Source organism: Magallana gigas, chromosome 6 (genome assembly GCF_963853765.1).
Source record: "Magallana gigas chromosome 6, xbMagGiga1.1, whole genome shotgun sequence".
Taxonomy (NCBI): Eukaryota; Metazoa; Mollusca; class Bivalvia; order Ostreida; family Ostreidae; genus Magallana; species Magallana gigas.
The window spans coordinates 13,627,506-13,647,482 of record NC_088858.1 but is presented as its reverse complement, the minus strand read 5'-3'; the positions used below and the strand labels follow the sequence as shown (position 1 = coordinate 13,647,482).

The window sequence follows — 19,977 nt, the reverse complement described above, 5'->3', positions numbered from 1 at the left end:
GTGTTTGCCTGTGGAATGGCAACATTTTAATTAAAGCATAACATTTGGTTTGAAATTTTCCCAAAGGAATTTTGGAATGTTATGTCTCTTAAAGAAATTTAAGATTCAATATCTAATTATATAACACTCAATCTTTACATGTAGTTTTTTTGAAATCTGTAGTGGTTCTCTGATTTTCTTCTGTCCATTCATCACACACTGCACTTAACTCTCATCAGAAATGCAATGTACTTTCATCAAACTTCATAGAAAGATACGTATTGCTGATAATAGTTAGATTGTATCATCGTTTTCTGTCCTTGACCTTTCAATTGACCTTGACATCACTTATTTCTGTTTAGTTGGACAGCTGTAAAAGATATTTTCTCAGGATCATTTACTGATAAAAATGTCCTTTATTCATCATATTTTACCACTAACTCAGCATGGTGCAAAGATACAGAGTACTGATATGCATTTTTTCATGTTGCAAAAATTAAAATTAGGTAGGGATATTCATGTCTTATGAACAAAAATTCTAGTGTCTAAAAATTTCCTTTTTCACTTTGTAGGTTTGTTGAACCTAAAGATACATGAAATAGTGTATATATGAAAAAACCCCACAAAGATTATACTCAATCATTTATATAAAAAAAAAAAACAACTCTTTAAAATGGTGTACACTTCCATCCCCAGATGTTGAGCACAATTATAACTGGCTGTAATAGGAAGCTAGTAGAGTTAGATCTCATTTGTCACTTTTCAGTACTCCCTGAAAATGGTTTTACCACCACAATAATCCGGCCATTAACACTGTTATGTAGAAAACATTATTCGCCATTTCTATTTATCCATTTACTGAAAGCCAGCACTCAGAATTTGCATAAAAGGGATTTTTTTTTGGAAGGCTTCCACACTAAATACATGTATATAAATCTGTATATAGAACACATATCTTGATATGCGAGCTGTATTTAGATCTGTCTGACTCGGATTTTTTTTTACCTATTTATTACCTGGTCACATTACATTTCTTGTATCACATTGTCCCTGTACTGTCAGCTATAAGGAAAAAATGGAATAGTGAAGGACTTTACACTAGACTCTGTTCCATAGAGGTGTTAAAAATGAAGAATAATAGCAATGTTCTAGGGGTCACAAATTAAAAGAAAAACCACGTAAGCTGGTGCATATCTTTGTAAGGGTTTATAAAAGTCCAGAAAAATGTGGTTAATGTGGCATAGGTATCTCGATTGAGATCTCCAATATCTCGACAGCCTATGTCATAATGTTTATATTTCATATATATAGGGCTATTATATTCCCAAGTCAAATGAACCGAAAGAGACACATAAAAAATGTGTGTGTGCATTTATTTGCATTCTCCCTGTGCAGTGGTAGTGTGATTATATTACAGCCACATTAAGGGAGCAGTGGGCTTATTAATTCAACTTCGTTAATTAGGATTTCAAGTCTACTGTACAACATGTTCTGTAATAATGCGCAAGAGGCTTACATTGCTAGAATTCAGAAGGTAATTTTTGTCACTTAATAATTCATAATGAATTTTCAATTTTTTATTTCATTTCTAGAGTTCTAATGAAAGGTTTTTTCCCCGTATAAGGCAATGATAGTTAAAAATTCAGAAACATCTGAGGGGTAATTTGGTTTAAGTTTAAAAAGTTGATTTGGATGTATGCAAGTATATTGTAAATAAGCATACTTATCACTTATCAAGTATATTGTTGATCAATTCTCTTTATTACCTGGTAATGACTATTTTTAAATTTATGTCATCAGTTTTCAGAGAATGATCAAAGTGGACATTCCTTAATTAGTAGAAAGATAAGATCTGGCTATTAATGTAGTTTGAATTGACAATGAGATCTAGTAATTAAATAGCACACATGCCAGGTCCAATGTATATTGTAAACTAAAAGGATGACTTTGTTAGTGTTGAAAGGTAACATTGTCAGTAGTGGAACACCTAAGAAGTTTTTACGATAGATACCAACTGTAGTATATTGTAAACTTAAGATACAACCTTACTAGTGTTGAAGGTAATATTATCAATTACAAAGTACATGAGACATTTTTTTACATTAGATGTATTAAGGATGTTCGTACATACAGTACATGTACCTGCTTTTCTATGATATAAATGGATGTTTCACTTCACTCTTACTATTAATGGAATCTAAGTTCAGTGTACATTAGCAGACATCTTATATGTCAAGGAATAGGAACTTTAATGGAAGTAATTTATTGCCCTGTTGTATGCAGTACAGCTTGAGTGTATGAAAATTTTCCTTGTTCTTGACCTGACTTTGTTTTCTTGGGGAAATCCTCTGAAGGGAATACTGATACATTCAATATGATTTTATCTTCGAGTTAAGATACTCTTAAAACTGGAGAAGTTTTAAATTGATTGAATGTTGATCACAAGTATCTTTTTCATAATACATTGAATATGCATTTAGAAACACCTATCTACAATCATATGTTAAGAATCTTATTTGTGTATGTGGCATTTTATCAAACATTTGGTTGGTCAGTATATAACGAGACACCACTCCTCATTACAACAAACATAGCGATGTCCCAATGTCAAATGTATGCTATTTTGATAAAAAGATTGAATTTTTCACATATCTATAAAAAAATCATTTCTCAATTTAATATACATTGTACATTATACAGTTCATATAATCTTGAAATTCATAGCGCTTGAATTTCATGATATACTTCAACTAAACACAAACAAAAACTTGAACACACTGTCAAGAATACATTTTAAAGTTTTGGATTTTTTTATATCATGAACCTAAGTTATTCAGGATAGGAAAAAAATATTTAGGCATTAAAGAGTCTTTGTATTTGATTCAGAGAAGCCTATAGCTGTGCTAATTTTCTGTGTGTGTTACAGCTTCATGCGATGGAGCAGCAGCTAGCAGCTATAAACTGGCAGCCAGAGCATGCAGAGAACCGAGACACAGTGGTGGAGGAGTTAGAAAGGAAGTGTCAGGCCCAGGCCACCACCATCCGGTCACTGCAGAGACAGCTGGACGACCAGCAGAAAGAGCACGTAAGTAAAAATTTTTTTAACAGTACATATAAGTCAATGGTACATTATTGTCATACAAGTTATGTTACATGTAAGTCAATGGTACATTTCGGTCAATGCTACACGTAAGTCGATGTTACATGTAATGTAAGTTGATAGTTAATCTAAATCAGTGGTACATATAAGTCATCAGTACATGTAAGTCATTAGCACATGTAAGTCATTGGTACATGAAAGTCATCATACTTGTGAGTCATTGATACTTGTAAGTCAATGGTACATGTAAGTCTTCAGTACATGTTAGTCATTGATACTTGCAAGTCATTAGCATCAGTAAGCCATAGTTATTCTAAGTCATCTGTACATGTATGTCACATGATACATATAAGTTATTAAACATGTTAGACATTGGAACTTGGAAGTCCTCTATACATGTAAGTCATCACTACATGTTATAATAGTCATTGGTACATGTTAGTCATATGTACATAAAAGTCATTAGTACATGTTTATTTAACTCATTGGTATGTGCAAGTCATTGGTACATGTAAGTCATTGGTACATGTAAGTCATTGGTACATGTAAGTCAATTGTACATGTAAGTCAATGGTACAGGTAAGTCATTGGTACATTTCGGTCAATGGTACACATAAGTCGATGTTACATGTAATGTAAGTTGATAGTTAATCTAAATCAGTGGTACATATAAGTCATCAGTACATGAAAGTCATTAGCACATGTAAGTCATTGGTACATGAAAGTCATCATACTTGTGAGTCATTGATACTTGTAAGTCAATGGTACATGTAAGTTTTCAGTACATGTTAGTCATTGATACTTGCAAGTCATTAGCATCAGTAAGCCATAGTTATTCTAAGTCATCTGTACATGTATGTCACATGATACATATAAGTTATTAAACATGTTAGACATTGGTACTTGGAAGTCCTCTATACATGTAAGTCATCACTACATGTTATAATAGTCATTGGTACATGTTAGTCATATGTACATAAAAGTCATTAGTACATGTTTATTTAACTCATTGGTATGTGCAAGTCATTGGTACATGTAAGTCAATTGTACATGTAAGTCAATTGTACAGGTAAGTCATTGGTACATGTAAGTCAATTGTACATGTAAGTCATTGGTACATGTAAGTCATTGGTACATGTAAGTCAATTGTACATGTAAGTCAATGGTACAGGTAAGTCATTGGTACATGTAAGTCAATTGTACATGTAAGTCATTGGTACATGTAAGTCGATTGTACATGTAAGTATTAGTAGATCAAACCATTGATACATGAGAGTCAGGTTCTTGTAAGTCAATTGTACATGTAAGTCATTGGTAAATAAAAGTTATATAATATGTATACATGTCATTTGTACATGCAAGTCAGTGGTAAATTTTAGTCAATAGTACATGTAAGTCAATGGTACATAGTCATAACAGTGTGTTAATGGTTTTATTATTACGATTGAATATAAATGCCTTCATGGGAAATTTTTTTATATGTTCAAACTATAATGGTTTCTAAAAATAGGACAAAATAGGTGATGATTGTGTTTGTTTTTTTACCGGGTATTTGTTTTTTGTTTTTTTTTGGGGGGGGGGGGGTGAGGGGGGGGGGGTGGATGGAGGGAGGATTGTGTATTGTACAAACAGTTACATGGTTTTCAAGAATCGGTCTAAATAGAAGAATATGTAAGTCATGAAAAAAAAGATTTTTATTTTTAAATATTACGAAGTTAAATCTGTACATGAACCATGTTCATGTGTAGTGTACTTGTTGTGAAGGAAAGGTAATGATGAGATGTTTGCTCAACAGTCAGGTGCACTACCTGAAGGGACTCATAAGTTACAGCAATTCAGGTCAAGGTCATAGAGGTGTAAACCAGCTTTATACGAAGTTAATGTCAAAAGTATGCTTCTGAACACTTAATGTGGTAAAAGTTTATGTTGAGTATTGACAATTTTGATTACATCAGATTCAGTATTATCCTGGGAGGTGGAAAGAAGGAGTGTACACCAGCTATTTAATTGGTGGGAGCTACTAAAATTTAAACAAAGCATTATTGTTCAGGTTCTGAATAATTGATGCACCAAAGTATGAAACTTTCATGGATATAACACAGACTTTCACCAGCAATAAATGTAACTCTATGCACATTCAGCACCTTTAGAACTGGGAAGCCAAAAATACTACCTCTGTAATCAGTACATGGTGATTCTCCATAGGGCTCCTTTTTCAGGAAATAGATGTTTGATTTCTAAAGAATTACTAATTCTAAATGATTATGAATATGCAAATAGAATTATCTGGCAGATAATTGTCTGTAGAACTTAAATTTCACGTACTTGAGTTTGAGTATCGCAGATAGCAATATGGTGACAATTTTAGCCCCGTAGGACTTTGACACATTTTCGCACATTGAGCAGTAATTGTTTACAATGGGTAATCAAAGAAAGAAGAACTCTTTCTAAAAAGCCTATAAAGATCCATTAAGAATGCAAGGAGAAGCCTTTTCTTACATTTGAGTTCTTTGCATGTGGGCGACCCCCAAATTAAGAACTTTTGAAAGTATTACACTTACGGCTTGGTCTATTTTCATTGTATTTTTTAATCAATAAACCTTTCGTTGTAGATTTTACAAAGACAACAAGATGCTCGGGCTGTGGAGGAAAAAGCTGGCAGGATCAAGGACTGGGTGACCTCTAAGATACAACAGGTAAACAAGCCTACACACAAAACTATTGATGCTATCGGCTGTAGTATCAGTACATTCCCTCAATGGAACACATCATTGCTTGATGATGCTGTGTTGCTGAGCTAGTTTCTTTGGACAATTTTCATCACCTGTTTTTATTATAAAGTTTTTGTCAGTTGTCAAAGTATTTGATCTGGGTTTCCTGCAGAGGACAGAATAGATCTACAGTTAATGCTCTTCGTGATAACACTGCAAGGTGTGTTTTTTTATGACAGCCAATTAGTGCTAACTGAAATGTCCAATAGAAACAAGTTAATGAGCCCAGTGTGATAATTATGATTTCAAAAAATCTATATAATTTGCTATAAATCACCAGTTTTCCTGTGTTCATTCAATAATCTTTGTGTAATGGCTGGATCATTTTTGTATGTTCTTGATGCATTAATATTTTTTTCTGATATTGTCAAACCGTTTTTCTCTTATTCACCAGAAAAAAGAACAATTTGGCTTCATAATCAAATTATTGTGAAAGAGTTGTTGAAGGATAATGAATACCGTTTTCTGTACCAATGTATATCCTTGCTTTGTCAACATAGATAACTATTCTTTTAGCAATTTTGAAGGTTTGATATATGGAAAATTGTTACAAAAAGGAAATTTTACATCAGTTTAGTAACATTCCTTATTTTCTACAGATGGACAGTCAGAACAAAGAACTGGTGCATGAGAATGAACTTCTACAGGAACAAGTTGATATTCTCAGAGAGAGGCTGCAGGCACTTCCTGCTCTGGCATCCAAGGAAATCTTCCGACTAAGCCAACAGGTCAGAAACTTTATCACATCATGTAGGTGGAATACATTAATTGCCTGTAAATGATTTGTCAATGACTGTTATCAAGGGCATCAATGTAATTTTTACTCTTTTGGTGCCATTCGGTTGGTACAGGTAATAAATGCTCATTGTAGCTGATTGCCTCAACATCTTTTCTCTGTTAATTGGCTTTTGAAAAATTCTATTGTGTTTTACAGGAAATGTATGCTGGCCATACCTCAGAGGCAGAATCTTCTTGTGTATCACCAGAGTCTCAGCCTCCTTCTGAATTTGCCAGCATTTCTCATCTCCTTGGCTCGCGACCTGTGTCGGAGTCAAGTTCAAGGCCATATTCCCGTCCAGTGTCAGAGGTCAGTCCTATCCAGAGACATTCAGATTCCTCATGGACCGAGTCAGTCAAAAAAGTCCTCAGAGCCCAAAGTCTGTCATTGCCTCCTACAACAGCTGAGCAGGATCAGGAAGCAGCAGACTATGCCGAGTCAGACTCAGTGTCAATGTCCAGTTCAAGGTCAGCGTCCATGGCATCAGATGAACCTCCGGAGATTCCAAAGAGACCCTCAAAGTCCTTAGTGGAAACTCTGAAGATGGAAGACATATCTGATGATGACAATAACAATGATACATTTAGCATTACTCCACCCTCTGACGATGGTGTACAAGAAATCACGGCCAATGTCTCGGACAGTGATGACAGTATGGTGGATATTGAAAACGTACCAATCTACCAGGAAGTGGACCAGAATCATGAGAGTACATATGAACCTAAGAAAACTGCCCCGCCCCAAATCAAAATAGAGAGAAAGGTGTTCCATGATTCTCGTTTGATGGATTCTTTAATTAGTTCCAGTAACGGTAGTGAGGAACTAATAAGTCATGCTAAACTAAAAATCTCAGAAGATATCATATCATTAGAAGTAGATAAAAACGGGGTAGAAATTGAAGAAGAAATAATATCAGTAACCGTGGAACCCGAGTATGCAGAGGTCTGTAAGAGTAGTAGAACAACAAAGATCTCCCCAGGATTACCTCAAGTTAAAAAAAGCCCTCAGCACAGCGCCTACAAAAGTAGTCCAAATGCTGTTAGTGCCATAGCCACCCTACCTCGAGTACGATCCAAGGACCGCAGCAAGCCCGAGATCTTGTACAGCAGTGGACACATGTCAAATCTTTCTCAGGAACACCAACCTCTTCCAGTGTTAAGGCCATCCATCATAAGCCCAACCAGAAATGGAGCCATGAAAACTACAAGAGCAGAAAATTGGGTGAGTGGACACTATTCTGGGAACTCAATTAGAACATTTGTAATAGCTTTTCATATAAGTATTCTTTGTAGTGGTGAGACTTTACACCTGATTTATGGGTTTTTTTCTTCTCTGTTAACAGGACAGAAGAGCGCACACAGTGCCAAGAAAATTGAAATCTTCAGATGGTACAGGTACATATAGAAAGAAAAAAATATTCTGCATATTGCTAAATTTACAACAAACACTAAAAAAAACATCAATTATACAAGTGATTTGAAAACCAAGACATTAACTAAATCATCTATTTTCTAGATGCAGCAGAATTCTCTGAAGTTGCCAAGCTTTACAAGGAGCTAGATGTCCCAGTGTATGCAACGTTAAAAGGAGTAAGTTTATGTTTTGTTGAGGTCATAAATTAATACTGCACACTTGAACTTTTCACATCATTTTAGCCAACCAATAAATCATCAGGATAATTTCAGCTGATTGAAGGACACTGGTTAAAATCAATAGTCATTCTCTAAGTCAAGGTATTATGGGGTTGATCTAGCTTTCTTGAAAAGAATTTGCTACTCATTGCATCATAAGGTGATTAGGAACACTATGTAATTTATTGGGCATGTGGTTAATGGGCAGTCAAAGATTGCTGTAAAAAAAAATGTACTTTTTGACTCACCAAGAAAGATAACTTGTGTATATAAATGCATGTACATGAAATCCAGGAATGAAATTCATATACCTTGAACAAACATTGAACTGGAAGCACCTGTCATGCAAATTGATTTCAAAGTCATCTTTCATTTTCAAAATGTTTGAATGATGATTTATATGTTTAAGTTAGTCTCATGTACATGTACCCTTTCAAAAATAATATATAAATTTTTAATTTGATTTGAAAATGTAAGGGTTTTGTGAATTTCAGTCATTTCACCAACTAAAAGATTGTTTCATATGAACTCATCTTCTGATTATATAGAAGGCAGCACAAATCCGTAGTACCCCATTTACTGACGATGACTCTGAGTCATCAGACAACGAGGATGGAGGTATTACTGACCAATCAGATCTCAGGAACTCAGAATCCCAGCCTTCCACACTGAAACTATCCGACTCCAAGAAACTACAGCAAAGCAGCTCAGGGGCCATCAAGAGAGGTAACTGTGTTTACTATATATTGGAACTGTAACCAGTATACCTAAATGTTTCTGAGAAAAAAGTCAGATGCAAGAAGTATTCATAACAAATGGAAAAACAAAAAGGATTTTATTATACTGCAATATGATACAAGAACTTACCCTAGTGTTAATCTTGAATATAGTAAATATTTATGTAAAAATTAAGAATAAAACTCGATTTAACTGATTAGGAAAACAAATGTGTTATTACAACTTAAATTAATATTGTCACCTGTCAACAGGTGTGTCTTGTCCCTCAGTATCCTCGGAGGTTTCCTGTGATTACGCTGACCCTCCAGATGAAACATCAGACAAAAGTGATCTGGAGAGTTTGGAACCAGAGAAGAAGTTGCTCCGTTACGCCACAGATAACCATAAACTGGTAATTAATTAAAGGAGATCACTTATATTATAATATCTATCTAATTAATTAAGAATAGCATATCAAGAAAAGGGTTGAATTCTCTTTATTATGGCAATTATATGAAAGAAGTTGGATATGGAAGTGTATTGTTATATTCTTCTGTAGGACACTTTAGAAAAGTTTGGCTACCTATCAAAATTAGGTGGAAAAGTCAAGATGTGGAAGAGAAGGTGGTTTGTTCTTAGAAATGGTGAACTATTCTACTACAAATCACAGGTTAGCAAAGGAATCTACAAAAAATGCAGTTACCTTACTTAAAAGCAGGAAAGTCATATTTTTATTGTTTTATTAGAAAAGATAATGGATATAAAATGTGTATCATTAAGATCTTTTTGTAAATTTTGCAGCATGATGTATTACGCAAACCTCAGGGAACAATTTCTTTGGATGACCAGACTAGGATAGACAATACAAAAGGAGAAACTACTTTCCAGGTAAACAACATACCATACAGGTTAATGAAGGACTGAAAAAGTCCTCTTCCTCTAAATCGTGCAGTGTCACTAGTATTTTTCAGTCTCTCATCTTTATCTGCAGGTCAGCAATTCCAAGAAGACATACTACTTTAATGCAGATTCTTTAGCTGACACAGAAAAATGGATAAAAAGTAAACATTTAGTTCTATTTATATCCATCTACAGTGAGTGAGATTGCCTTGTGTTGTTTAATTGATTTCATATTGAATTAAGCTATGAACTAACCATTTGTGTTTGTAGTGTTACAAAAAGTCTTGAAGCGACATGCAACTGGGTTTATCCTGGACCAGCTTGACACTAAAGCAGTGTTCAGAGGGTGGCTGATCAAGGTGAGAAGGCTAAGCTTTTATTCGAAGATTTAGTTGTTGTAGTACCCAGTAATCGTGCAAAGAGTAATGGTATTTGCCTTGTAGGTGAGGCATGGTATAACAAGACGGTGCTGGTGTGTTCTCCTGGGGAGATATTTCCTGTATTATAAAAACAAAACGGACAAGGTAAGAGACTATGTATCTTAACACATGTACATGATATCTCAAAAAAAAGAACTAGATTAGTGTCATAAAGGTCCTAGGTCTGAGTTTTCATGTGTCTGTTCCAGACCCCTTTCGGTCAGATCCACTTGCGGGATGCAAGGATAGAGGACGTAGACAGTAGCGACGATTCTGACGACGAGGCGGACGGCGAGGTCCTCGGTCAGTTCACCATTGCCATCTGGCCACCATTCCATGGACCCACCTACCTCAGGCTGCCCAGCAAACACGAAAAGGTAAAGTTAGATGGACAATGTTTTGATATACATTGTATTATTGTAGTTTCATTAAAATTCATGGCCATTCATTTTTTGTGGACTTAATGAAAATTGCAGTTTTAAGGATATGTAAATTTGTTGATGATGATCATATCAATACAATATGTTATCAGCTTTTGCATTTCAATGGACATTTGATTTCTTGGATCAACTTATCAACAAATCAACAAAAATTATTATTCAGCAAGTTTTGATGAAACCAAAGTATAATAAGTTTGAGAACTGTGTCGACTAATTTTGGCTTGGAGGTGAAAATCAATTTTACTTCTGATGCTTGTTTTGTAAGGATTCCTGGCTCTATCATCTGACTGTGGCTGCAGGTGGAGGGACAGGCAATGTTGGGACAGAGTATGAACAGCTCATTGCAAAGGTCATGGAGGCCAATGGTGATCCCAGTAAGTCAGCTCTGATCCATGCTTTACTTCAAACAAAAATTAATTGGAAAATTTTAGGTTGAGTGGTGAGTAAATTGGGCATGTTTTCTAAGTATTCTTCCTTCTTTTCTTTTCTAGACTCTTTATACTGGAAGCATCCCATGATGCTCCACACCAAAGAACCTCTAACGAAACCTCTCACAACACTTCCCTCGGAAGATCTGCAAGAAAGAGCTCTTGATCTATCAAGGGTAAGTTCATTACAACACACATACAGTTTAATTAAAATATCTGGAACATCAACATCTCGAACACCATGCATATATTGAAGGGAGCTGGAAGTCCAAACACTGTTTTAAGATGCATTTTACCCTTCTAATCATTGATAATTAAAACAGTACTGAAAATTAAGCAGTATGTTCTACTTCAGCACTTCAACACTTAAGTCTGAATATATGTTTTTCTAAGAAATTTAGGTCTGAACATTATTTTTGAATGATGCATTTTGGAGTCAATGAGACAAACATTCTATTGATATTTTGACAGGACATCAATGACTTTATGTACACCCAGATTGATTCCTCTCGACTGGAGATCCACGTGGAGCTGGCTCAGGCCTTGTTTCACACCTGTCTACAGTTCCCAGAACTACAGAATGAGTTTTATTGTCAGATGATCAAACAACTGTCTCCTCATCCTGTCACCCACAAAACAGCGGTACAAGTGAGATATATCTACAGATAAATCAATGTTTGCTAAAGATTAATGTCATTGACCCAATATTTTCACCTACCAGTAATACACAAAGAAATTTATAATGGGATAATTGTTGGTTAACTATACAGTGAAACACAGATCCTTGGAACGTACTCATAACAATTTCAGGCTTACAATGAATGAATGAAACTTCCAATAGATTTAATAGTGTATAAAAATGTATCAAACTTAACATGTAACCTACCAGTATATAGCAAATCAAAATTGTTCAGTCATATCACTTCACTGTAACCTTGTATTACAGAATTCCAACTTATTTAATACAGACATAAATTTTCAGGAACATTTTCATCTTGAAGTGCTTTGCAGCATTCATAAATTCTGTGCTTATTTTATACAGAACCTGCTGCTGTGTGGTAAACATTCCTGGTACCTGTGCCACACCACCCCTACCTCCCCCACAAACTCGGTGTCGGACCTGACCGAGGGTAAGCTGAACCCCATCACCACCGTGTTCCTCCAGGGCTGGCAGCTCCTGTCCCTCGCCTCCTCACTGTTCCTCCCCAAGCAGTCCATCATGTGGCACCTCAAGGTTCACCTCCAGAGAAATGCAGACCCAAGGTATCCCAGGAGCTCTGTCTTCTGTCCCTTACAGTTTTGATAAACTCAATATTCATTACAATTATCTGGGCACATTATTAAAAGGAATTGTCTTAAATTTAGCTGCAGACCTCCCAAAACTTGCTATATCAGTGATTTTGCTGTATTTGTGTTTATAAGCGAGTTTAATTATACAAACAAGGTTTAATGATTCTTCTGATTTAGGACAGAATTATGACAATAATCTATTTTTAAATGAGGTCTACCCCCATTTAAACAATGAACTGCAAAGTAAATTACTGTACATATCAAATACACTAACAAAAATTTGCAGGCATGACATGGGGAAGTATGCCATTTTCTGCCAAAGAGCATTAGAGAGAACAATCCTGAAAGGAAATCGAGATGCCAGACCGTCTCGTATGGAAATAATGTCCATCTTGTTACGCCATCCCTATCACCACTCCCAGCCAATCAGCATCCCTGTCCACCTCATGAACAACACCTATCAGGTATGCATAGTTCCACTACAACCAATTCTAAATTTGTTTATATTTTACTCTGATTTTAGAGTTGTGATACCAGTACTTGTTTTTAAAAAGACAGATGATTGATAGCTGTGTGATAAAAAGTGTTTACTTGTTGTATGTGATAAGTTTTGAATGTATATGTATTTGTTGTATATGATAAGTTTTGACTGTTTTTGTTGTATATGATAAGTTTTAACTGTTTTTGTTGTACTAGTATATGATCAGTTTTGACTGTATATGTTGTAGGTGATAAGTTTTGATTGTATTTGCTGTAGGTGATAAGTTTTGATGGGTCTACCACTGTGGAGGAGTTCACACAGTGCATCAATAAAACCATCAACATGCGTGATTCCAAGTACTCAGGATTTTCTCTCTTTTCTGATCATCCAGTCAACACAGATGTAGAGCAGTGCCTACAGTTACATGTCAAGGTCAGAGTCAAAGGTCAAGGTTATTACAAGCACAATGAATAATGTATACAGCTTCACTATAAACTTTAAACAGACAAATCTTACAAAAGAATTTTTTTTTCTAATGATGTTTCAAATAAGTTTATATTCTTCATCAGAAAAAAGTGAATTTAAGTACTTAATGTTTAATAAGCAGAATAAATTATCTTTTAAATTACAGATTTGTGATGTTATTTCGAGATGGGAAAAATCTTATCAAGATTTTCACTCAGGGAAACTAGATAGCAACAAAACAATACGCTTTCTGTACAAAAACAGGTTCGTATTTTGAATCAAGTTCTACTTCTGTTTAATTGGGTCAGAATCATTTTCATCTTCATATACATGTATATTGATATGCATCTTTCCTTTCACCAGTGATAATAAGTAACTCGAAGACATTGTGCTTTTTTAAAACCTATTTTCAGTAAGCATATTCTTAGATGTCTTAACAGAGGAAGGAAAATTTTTGATATTTATAGATTTATTAGATTCATTAAACATTTCTAGTAATGGTACCAATAATTTTTGTTTTGTATACCCAGGTTGTACTTCAAAAGCCTAAGTGCATCAGAGACAGAGAAGGAAAAATTACTCTTAGCATATCAAATCAATGAGGAAATTATTTATGGAAGATTTCCACTGAACAAGGACTTGGCTCTTGAACTAGCATCTCTCCTAGCTCAGGTATTGATTGGCTCAAATTGGATAGTATGCTTAATGAAATAAAAGAATTTTGAAGTTTTCATTACTCCAGTTATATAAATTCATATTTTATGTTGGAGTGGCAAAAATATACATTGTACTACATGCTGAAAACCAACTTTTAATTTTAGATGAGAAATTTGAAACATTCACAGAAACATTATTGTTTGTAAAATTTATCAATAAGACCAGTGTTTTCATGATCTAATATTTGTTCAAGCTTATCTACAATGCTAAGTCATAAGAAATAGTCCTAATTGTAACTAATGAAAAAGTCAGCTCTAATGAAGTTGTTTTACATGTACACCGGTACATCAATATAGAAATCGAGATTTGACATGAAATGCATTAACTGTGTGTTGTAGGTAGAGTTTGGGACCTTCATTAATTGTGTATGTTGTAGGTAGAGTTTGAGGACCTTCATTAATCGTGTATGTTGTAGGTAAAGTTTGGGGACCTTCATTAATTGTGTATGTTGTAGGTAGAGTTTGGGGACCTTCATTAATCATGTATGTTGTAGGTAGAGTTTGGGGACCTTCATTAATTGTGTATGTTGTAGGTAGAGTTTGGGGATCTTCATTAATTGTGTATGTTGTATGTAGAGTTTTGGGATCTTCATTAATCGTGTATGTTGTAGGTAGAGTTTGGGGACCTCCAGGCTCCCAGTGAATTAATTATGTGTGTTTGTAGGTAGAGTTTGGGGACCTCCGTGCCCCCAGTGAATTAATTGCGTGTGTTGTAGGTAGAGTTTGGGGACTTTCATTAAATGTGTGTGTTGTAGGTAGAGTTTGGGGACCTCCGTGCCCCTCAGTGAATTGTGTGTGTTTGTAGGTAGAGTTTGAGGACCTCCGTGCCCCCAGTGAATTAATTGTGTGTGTTGTAGGCTGAGTTTGGGGACCTTCATTTATTGTATGTGTTTGTAGGTAGAGTTTGGGGACCTCCGTGCCCCCACTGAATTAATTGTGTGTGTTGTAGGCTGAGTTTGGGGACCTTCATTTATTGTATGTGTTTGTAGGTAGAGTTTGGGGACCTCCGTGCCCCTCAGTGAATTGTGTGTGTTTGTAGGTAGAGTTTGGGGACCTCCGTGCCCCCAGCGAGTCCAGTCAGGCCAGCAGCAGCAGCTCCTCTCCATTCCACAGTAACATCACCAACCAGCTCTCCTCAGTCATTGATAAGTTCTATCCCAGGAAGTACACAGATGCTGAGGAGACTGAGCAGAGGTCTGTGTCCTTGTTTATATACATGTTTAAATGAATAGTTCAAATTTTATAACGAACAACTCTAAGAAAATTAACAGTATTTAACTTTCCTTCATCTGATTTTTCCATGATAGTAAAGCATGTGTTTGATGCTGTGGACTTCTCTTACAGAGCTGTGGTGATGAAACTGTTGGAGAGGTGGACCTCCCTCCGAGGTCGTACTATACAGGACTGTGTCCGCGTGTACCTAGCTGTGGTCAGGAAGTGGCCATTCTGTGGAGCCAAGCTGTACATGGCAAAGGTAATTGGCCAATGGTACCTTTTGTCATTAATTTGATTACATGCTCAAGTTCTAAAATGTACCAGGTAAACAGTGTACCTGGTATTTGCCCTGTGATTATTATGAATTTGAGTTTTAAGTGTAGATGCTGTTGACTTGTACATGTATATCTATGTTGAGCGTAGATGCTGTTGACTTGTACATGTATATCTATGTTGAATGAAGATGCTGTTGACTTTTACATGTATATCTACACTCTATCAACAGAGTCGGGGCTCCATCAGTCCAGAAGATGTGTGGATCGCTGTACAGGAGGACGGAATCTCTGTACTGGAGCATGCAACCATGGTAAGTCATCTATTCTGCTGACAATACATATAATGTACTCTGTTTACCGATGGTAAGTTATTGCAAGTTTATATACATTTTACTGTTTAGTTCTGCCATGCATTCTCTAATATGTTATTCTAGCAACCCCTGAACACCTACGATTACCGCTCAGTGATCACATTCGGCGGATGGAAGGAGGATTTCATGCTGGTGGTCAGCCAGCTGTTTGAGTCGGCTCCACATCACTACGAACACAGAACAGAGAAACTTCTGTTTGTCATGTCAAAGTTCAAGGTCAGTGCTGCATTCAAATTTTTTGGAATTCAAATTTTGTAGTTTGAAATCAGTGTAGGGTAAATGAAACTAATTCTGGTAATTATTGTCAAACTTATTATGATGTGTTTGATTCAGATCTTGGATTTGACATTATTGATTGCAAGCTACATCAATGCCCGTGTTCAGAGACCTTCACAGGATACCAGTCCAGACATCTGAGGTCAAAGTTCAAGGTCATTAAGACCTATCGTATAACTTAAGTACTTTAATAACTTTCTGTCATGAATAGATTTTTTAAATTGATACATTGTTCACTTATTCACAGTGCAATGAAATGTGTTCATGTAGTTTTGAAGTTAACTATCCAAGCTAATACTGTTATCAAATACTCAGGTATATTTACAACCACAATGTTCATTTTTTTTTTTTACTTTATTGATGCAATAATTTGTGAACTTATGAAAATGGAGTGGATTTTAGTTTGTTATTAGATTTTTTTTTTGAAAGAGGAAACCTTTCCTTCTTTACAAGATCATTGTCACAGTAAATGTTATATTTTATATAGGACATAAACAATACTCTTGTGTAACCTACCAGTTCATTTGAAGTCAAGTATCCACAGCTGTCATACTGTATTGAATTCATGTTGTACATTCCAGCAGAACACTGTTCCTTTAAAAGATTCTTGATTTTAAAATCAGATAAACTTCTTGTATTTTAGATGTAGAACATTTAAAAACATTGTGCACCATATAAATCATTAATGAACAATATGATGCTAATTAGAATAGAAAATTTATACATTGAATAGATTATTTTGTGTGTTTTTGTGTAACTCTTTAGCTTAGGTACAGTTTTATAAGTGGTACATTTTGATACCTTTATTTTCGATTTTTTCCCCCTGTAGTTTTAACATAGTTCTGCAGAACCAACAAAACAGGCATAATGAAATTTCTTGCTTTACTATATACTTACACTTGTACATGTACTGAATTTGATGCACATGCTTTAATTCAAAAACTAATTAATCTTGTATGTCAATTTAATAAGCATTTAATTATAACTTGTTTTAGATTTAATAATTGCTGTCCAAATATTGTAAAAATTTATATTTTATCTGGTTTCCTACAAATCTTTATCATAGTTTAAGTTTTTCTCCAAATGTATAGCTTTTAATGCATTGTTCAAGGTTGTTCTGTACATTGTTGAAGGTTTGATAGTCTAGATTACGGTAGGTTATACTACAGTCAGCATTACACTCCCAGAGATTACAGAATCTAGTCTTACCCTCTTTGTTATTGTTGTACTGCATTTGTTATTCTTGTTAGATCTACCAATCAGGTACTGATTATGTGTATGTATAGGGCAGGGTGTCTGTTTTTACTGACTGTTAAAGGATTAAACCCAGTTGCAATTTAACCTATATGTAGAATAGTCATTCTGTACTTGTTACTTTCTCACATACATAGTTTTAAAGCTTGTTAATTTTTAAAACTAAATTGTTTTGCAATAGAACAGCAATAATGATGTAATTGAAGGTGGATTTATATACTTTATTGTATTTATTGGGCAGTTCATTGTGCCCTTTCATTCGTAACAAACTTTTTACCCTTTATGTTGTATTTTCAAAGGTTGTCAGTCAGATAGAATTAAAATCGATACACCTTAATTAGTTTAAGACAACAAAAATATTGTACATTTGACAATATTATCTTTCAATGAATGTTTAAAATTAGGATTAATATATCTCTGTCTCATTGTTGAATGTTTTTTTAATTTAATTATTTTGAGATGTTCTGGAATGGAAACTTCTGTGAAGCTGAAGAGGATGTATTTAATCTGTGAACTGTCTGAAACTGACCAATTTGTTGAACAACACTTGTTTTAATAGAAAAATGAAAATAAAAAAATAGCAAATAATAATGATGTTTCTTATTTCACATTTTATTGAACTCAAGTATTTATTAAAAAAGGGAGGAAACAAAAAACTTAAAAATTAGAGGAGAAATGTGTCAATGTTTGAGGATACAGATCCATGTAACCTACATGATATATCCATCATCAGTAAATCTTCAAACTAATTATCCATATATAGGGAGTTCAACTGCATGTTACATCTGTGACTAAATTTTCCAGTAAATATCCATGGATTATAACGTGTTGATGCACATTCACTAAATGTTGCTTTCACTTCAGTATATATTCCTTTAACTATTGTGTTGATCTTTGGATCAACAGTGCTGCACCTGTTGCATTCACTTCAGTATATCTTCCACAAACTGATGTGTTGATCCTTAGACCCACATGCCAGCGTATTATCCCGGGAGAAGTCCAGACACTGCACGCTCTCCTTGTGGTAAGTTAACACAGCTAGTGGCCTCAGTTTCTTCACACCAAAGATTCGCACCGTATGATCCCAGCCAGCAGTTGCAAATATTTTATGATCGCCACGGATTCGGATATCATTGAATCCAGGGTTTTTTATTTCTAGGCTGCTGCCTTTCATAATCTTGTTCTCTGTCCTGCTCCAGGTAGATAACATATTGCTTGGAGATCCGCAAACTCCAAGGTTAGCTCCGGAACTGTAATCCTGACACATTACACACTCCTCAAAGAATTTTGTCCTGTCCAAGATTTCTGAATGTTTGCTATCCCACAATCCAATGCTACCGTCTTCATATCCCACAAAGAATTGAGAAGAGTCAGCGATAGACTTGATGGACATAGTCATTCCAAGCTTAGAACTAGAGTCAAAGAGGGATCTCACTTTCTGAAGAGTTTTTAAGTCATACAAATCAATTGCAGATGTTTTGTTACTTGGAAGGGCAAGTAGATTGTCTTGTCTTAGTATAATACCCCCACAAAAACCCATGGCTGATGTACGAATCTCGCCTACAATATTAAATAACTATTAGTTAAACTATCCTATAATAGTAAAAACAAATTCTTGGAGTTAAAAGCAATAATCTACATATATTTTAGTCAAAGAATTAAAAAAATTCATTGTTGTAAGGCAATTAAAATTACCAGTATGTTCCCAACTTGCATCTGCAGCCTTATATGTATGAGCCACACCATCTTTCCCAAAAGTCACTAATTGATCACTGCTGATGAACTCAATCCACAGCACAGACTGCCCAGGGCTGGTCTTTAGGGTCCCCTTAGACCGGTGGGTCTTCAGGTCCCAGATGTGGACAGTTCCATCCTCTGACCCCGAGAACAGCTGTTGTGTAGAGGGGTCGGAAAACTTGAGGTAAGTGATGGGACTGCCACTCCCCCTCAGGGTAAAAACTGGGTCCGGGGGGCCAGGCACTGACACCATTTTTTTCAAGTCCCTACAGCAGTATCAGGTGTGAAGGTTACTGGTAAAATAGAATCAGGTGTAAAGTATAACTTTAAAGTACATGTACTGATAGTGTCAATTAACTTCACTAGCCAACTAGTGACAATCCACAGTGTTACTCTATTCACTGTGGTTCGTCCCACTTGGTTGTCAAAAATGCAAGAGTCAGCTGTATCAAGTAAACATTTTATTTTGGTTATGGCACTAGTACAATATCACTATTTGAAAAAATGTTATTGCACAAACTGTTTTAACATCTTATAAGTTCATGAAACAAAATTGATATGTCAAGTTGGTTCTTCACATTGATATGAATGCTAGATAAATCTCTTAATTTTAGCCACAGAACAAAGAAAAACAAAAATAAGAGGTTCATACAAAGTAATATATATAAAGTTCTATACATTGTATCTACCGTCTACCGGTATCATGATTTGCTATGGGAGATGACTTTTCATTT

The 19,977-nt window shown here is 35.2% G+C and overlaps 2 protein-coding genes across 9 annotated transcripts in view; one reads left to right on the top strand and one right to left on the bottom strand.

Moving 5' to 3' along the window:
• The window catches only part of LOC105336836 (pleckstrin homology domain-containing family H member 1), a 29,391-nt gene extending 11,294 nt beyond the window's left edge, over positions 1 to 18,097 (top strand). For 3 of the 8 annotated variants that reach the window (XM_011441301.4, XM_066088593.1, XM_011441305.4), the window contains 27 exons: positions 2,906 to 3,064; positions 5,692 to 5,775; positions 6,450 to 6,578; positions 6,785 to 7,849; positions 7,971 to 8,022; positions 8,144 to 8,217; positions 8,808 to 8,985; positions 9,249 to 9,388; positions 9,536 to 9,646; positions 9,778 to 9,864; positions 9,968 to 10,037; positions 10,147 to 10,235; positions 10,320 to 10,400; positions 10,505 to 10,672; positions 11,001 to 11,109; positions 11,227 to 11,339; positions 11,635 to 11,811; positions 12,206 to 12,426; positions 12,740 to 12,917; positions 13,211 to 13,366; positions 13,566 to 13,663; positions 13,930 to 14,071; positions 15,155 to 15,309; positions 15,460 to 15,589; positions 15,836 to 15,916; positions 16,040 to 16,192; positions 16,310 to 18,097. In XM_011441301.4, coding sequence (XP_011439603.3) covers positions 2,906 to 3,064; positions 5,692 to 5,775; positions 6,450 to 6,578; positions 6,785 to 7,849; positions 7,971 to 8,022; positions 8,144 to 8,217; positions 8,808 to 8,985; positions 9,249 to 9,388; positions 9,536 to 9,646; positions 9,778 to 9,864; positions 9,968 to 10,037; positions 10,147 to 10,235; positions 10,320 to 10,400; positions 10,505 to 10,672; positions 11,001 to 11,109; positions 11,227 to 11,339; positions 11,635 to 11,811; positions 12,206 to 12,426; positions 12,740 to 12,917; positions 13,211 to 13,366; positions 13,566 to 13,663; positions 13,930 to 14,071; positions 15,155 to 15,309; positions 15,460 to 15,589; positions 15,836 to 15,916; positions 16,040 to 16,192; positions 16,310 to 16,393 — 4,284 coding nt within the window. In that variant the 3' untranslated portion in view covers positions 16,394 to 18,097. Of the gene's footprint in view, positions 1 to 1,363; positions 1,514 to 2,905; positions 3,065 to 5,691; positions 5,776 to 6,449; positions 6,579 to 6,784; positions 7,850 to 7,970; positions 8,023 to 8,143; positions 8,218 to 8,807; positions 8,986 to 9,248; positions 9,389 to 9,535; positions 9,647 to 9,777; positions 9,865 to 9,967; positions 10,038 to 10,146; positions 10,236 to 10,319; positions 10,401 to 10,504; positions 10,673 to 11,000; positions 11,110 to 11,226; positions 11,340 to 11,634; positions 11,812 to 12,205; positions 12,427 to 12,739; positions 12,918 to 13,210; positions 13,367 to 13,565; positions 13,664 to 13,929; positions 14,072 to 14,570; positions 14,610 to 14,779; positions 14,977 to 15,154; positions 15,310 to 15,459; positions 15,590 to 15,835; positions 15,917 to 16,039; positions 16,193 to 16,309 lie in introns of those variants that run through there. The other 5 variants (XM_011441307.4, XM_011441304.4, XM_066088594.1 and 2 more) reach the window with 5 other exon arrangements.
• A 337-nt stretch (positions 18,098 to 18,434) lies between these two features.
• LOC105336852 (guanine nucleotide-binding protein subunit beta-like protein 1) lies at positions 18,435 to 19,496 on the bottom strand. The gene is made up of 2 exons (XM_011441329.4): positions 19,202 to 19,496; positions 18,435 to 19,066 (listed from the first exon to the last, which is right to left on the bottom strand). The coding sequence occupies exons 1-2, from the start codon at positions 19,494 to 19,496 to the stop codon at positions 18,435 to 18,437; spliced, it is 927 nt and encodes a 308-aa protein (XP_011439631.3).
• Between the last annotated feature and the right edge of the window lie 481 nt (positions 19,497 to 19,977).

Coding starts and splice junctions, on each gene's coding strand:
- LOC105336852 (XM_011441329.4), bottom strand. CDS start 19,496: ATGGTGTCAGTGCCTGGCCCCCCGGACCCAGTTTTTACCCTGAGGGGG. Junction 19,067..19,201: donor TGCAAGTTGGGAACATACTG/GTAATTTTAATT, acceptor TTAATATTGTAG/GCGAGATTCGTACATCAGCC.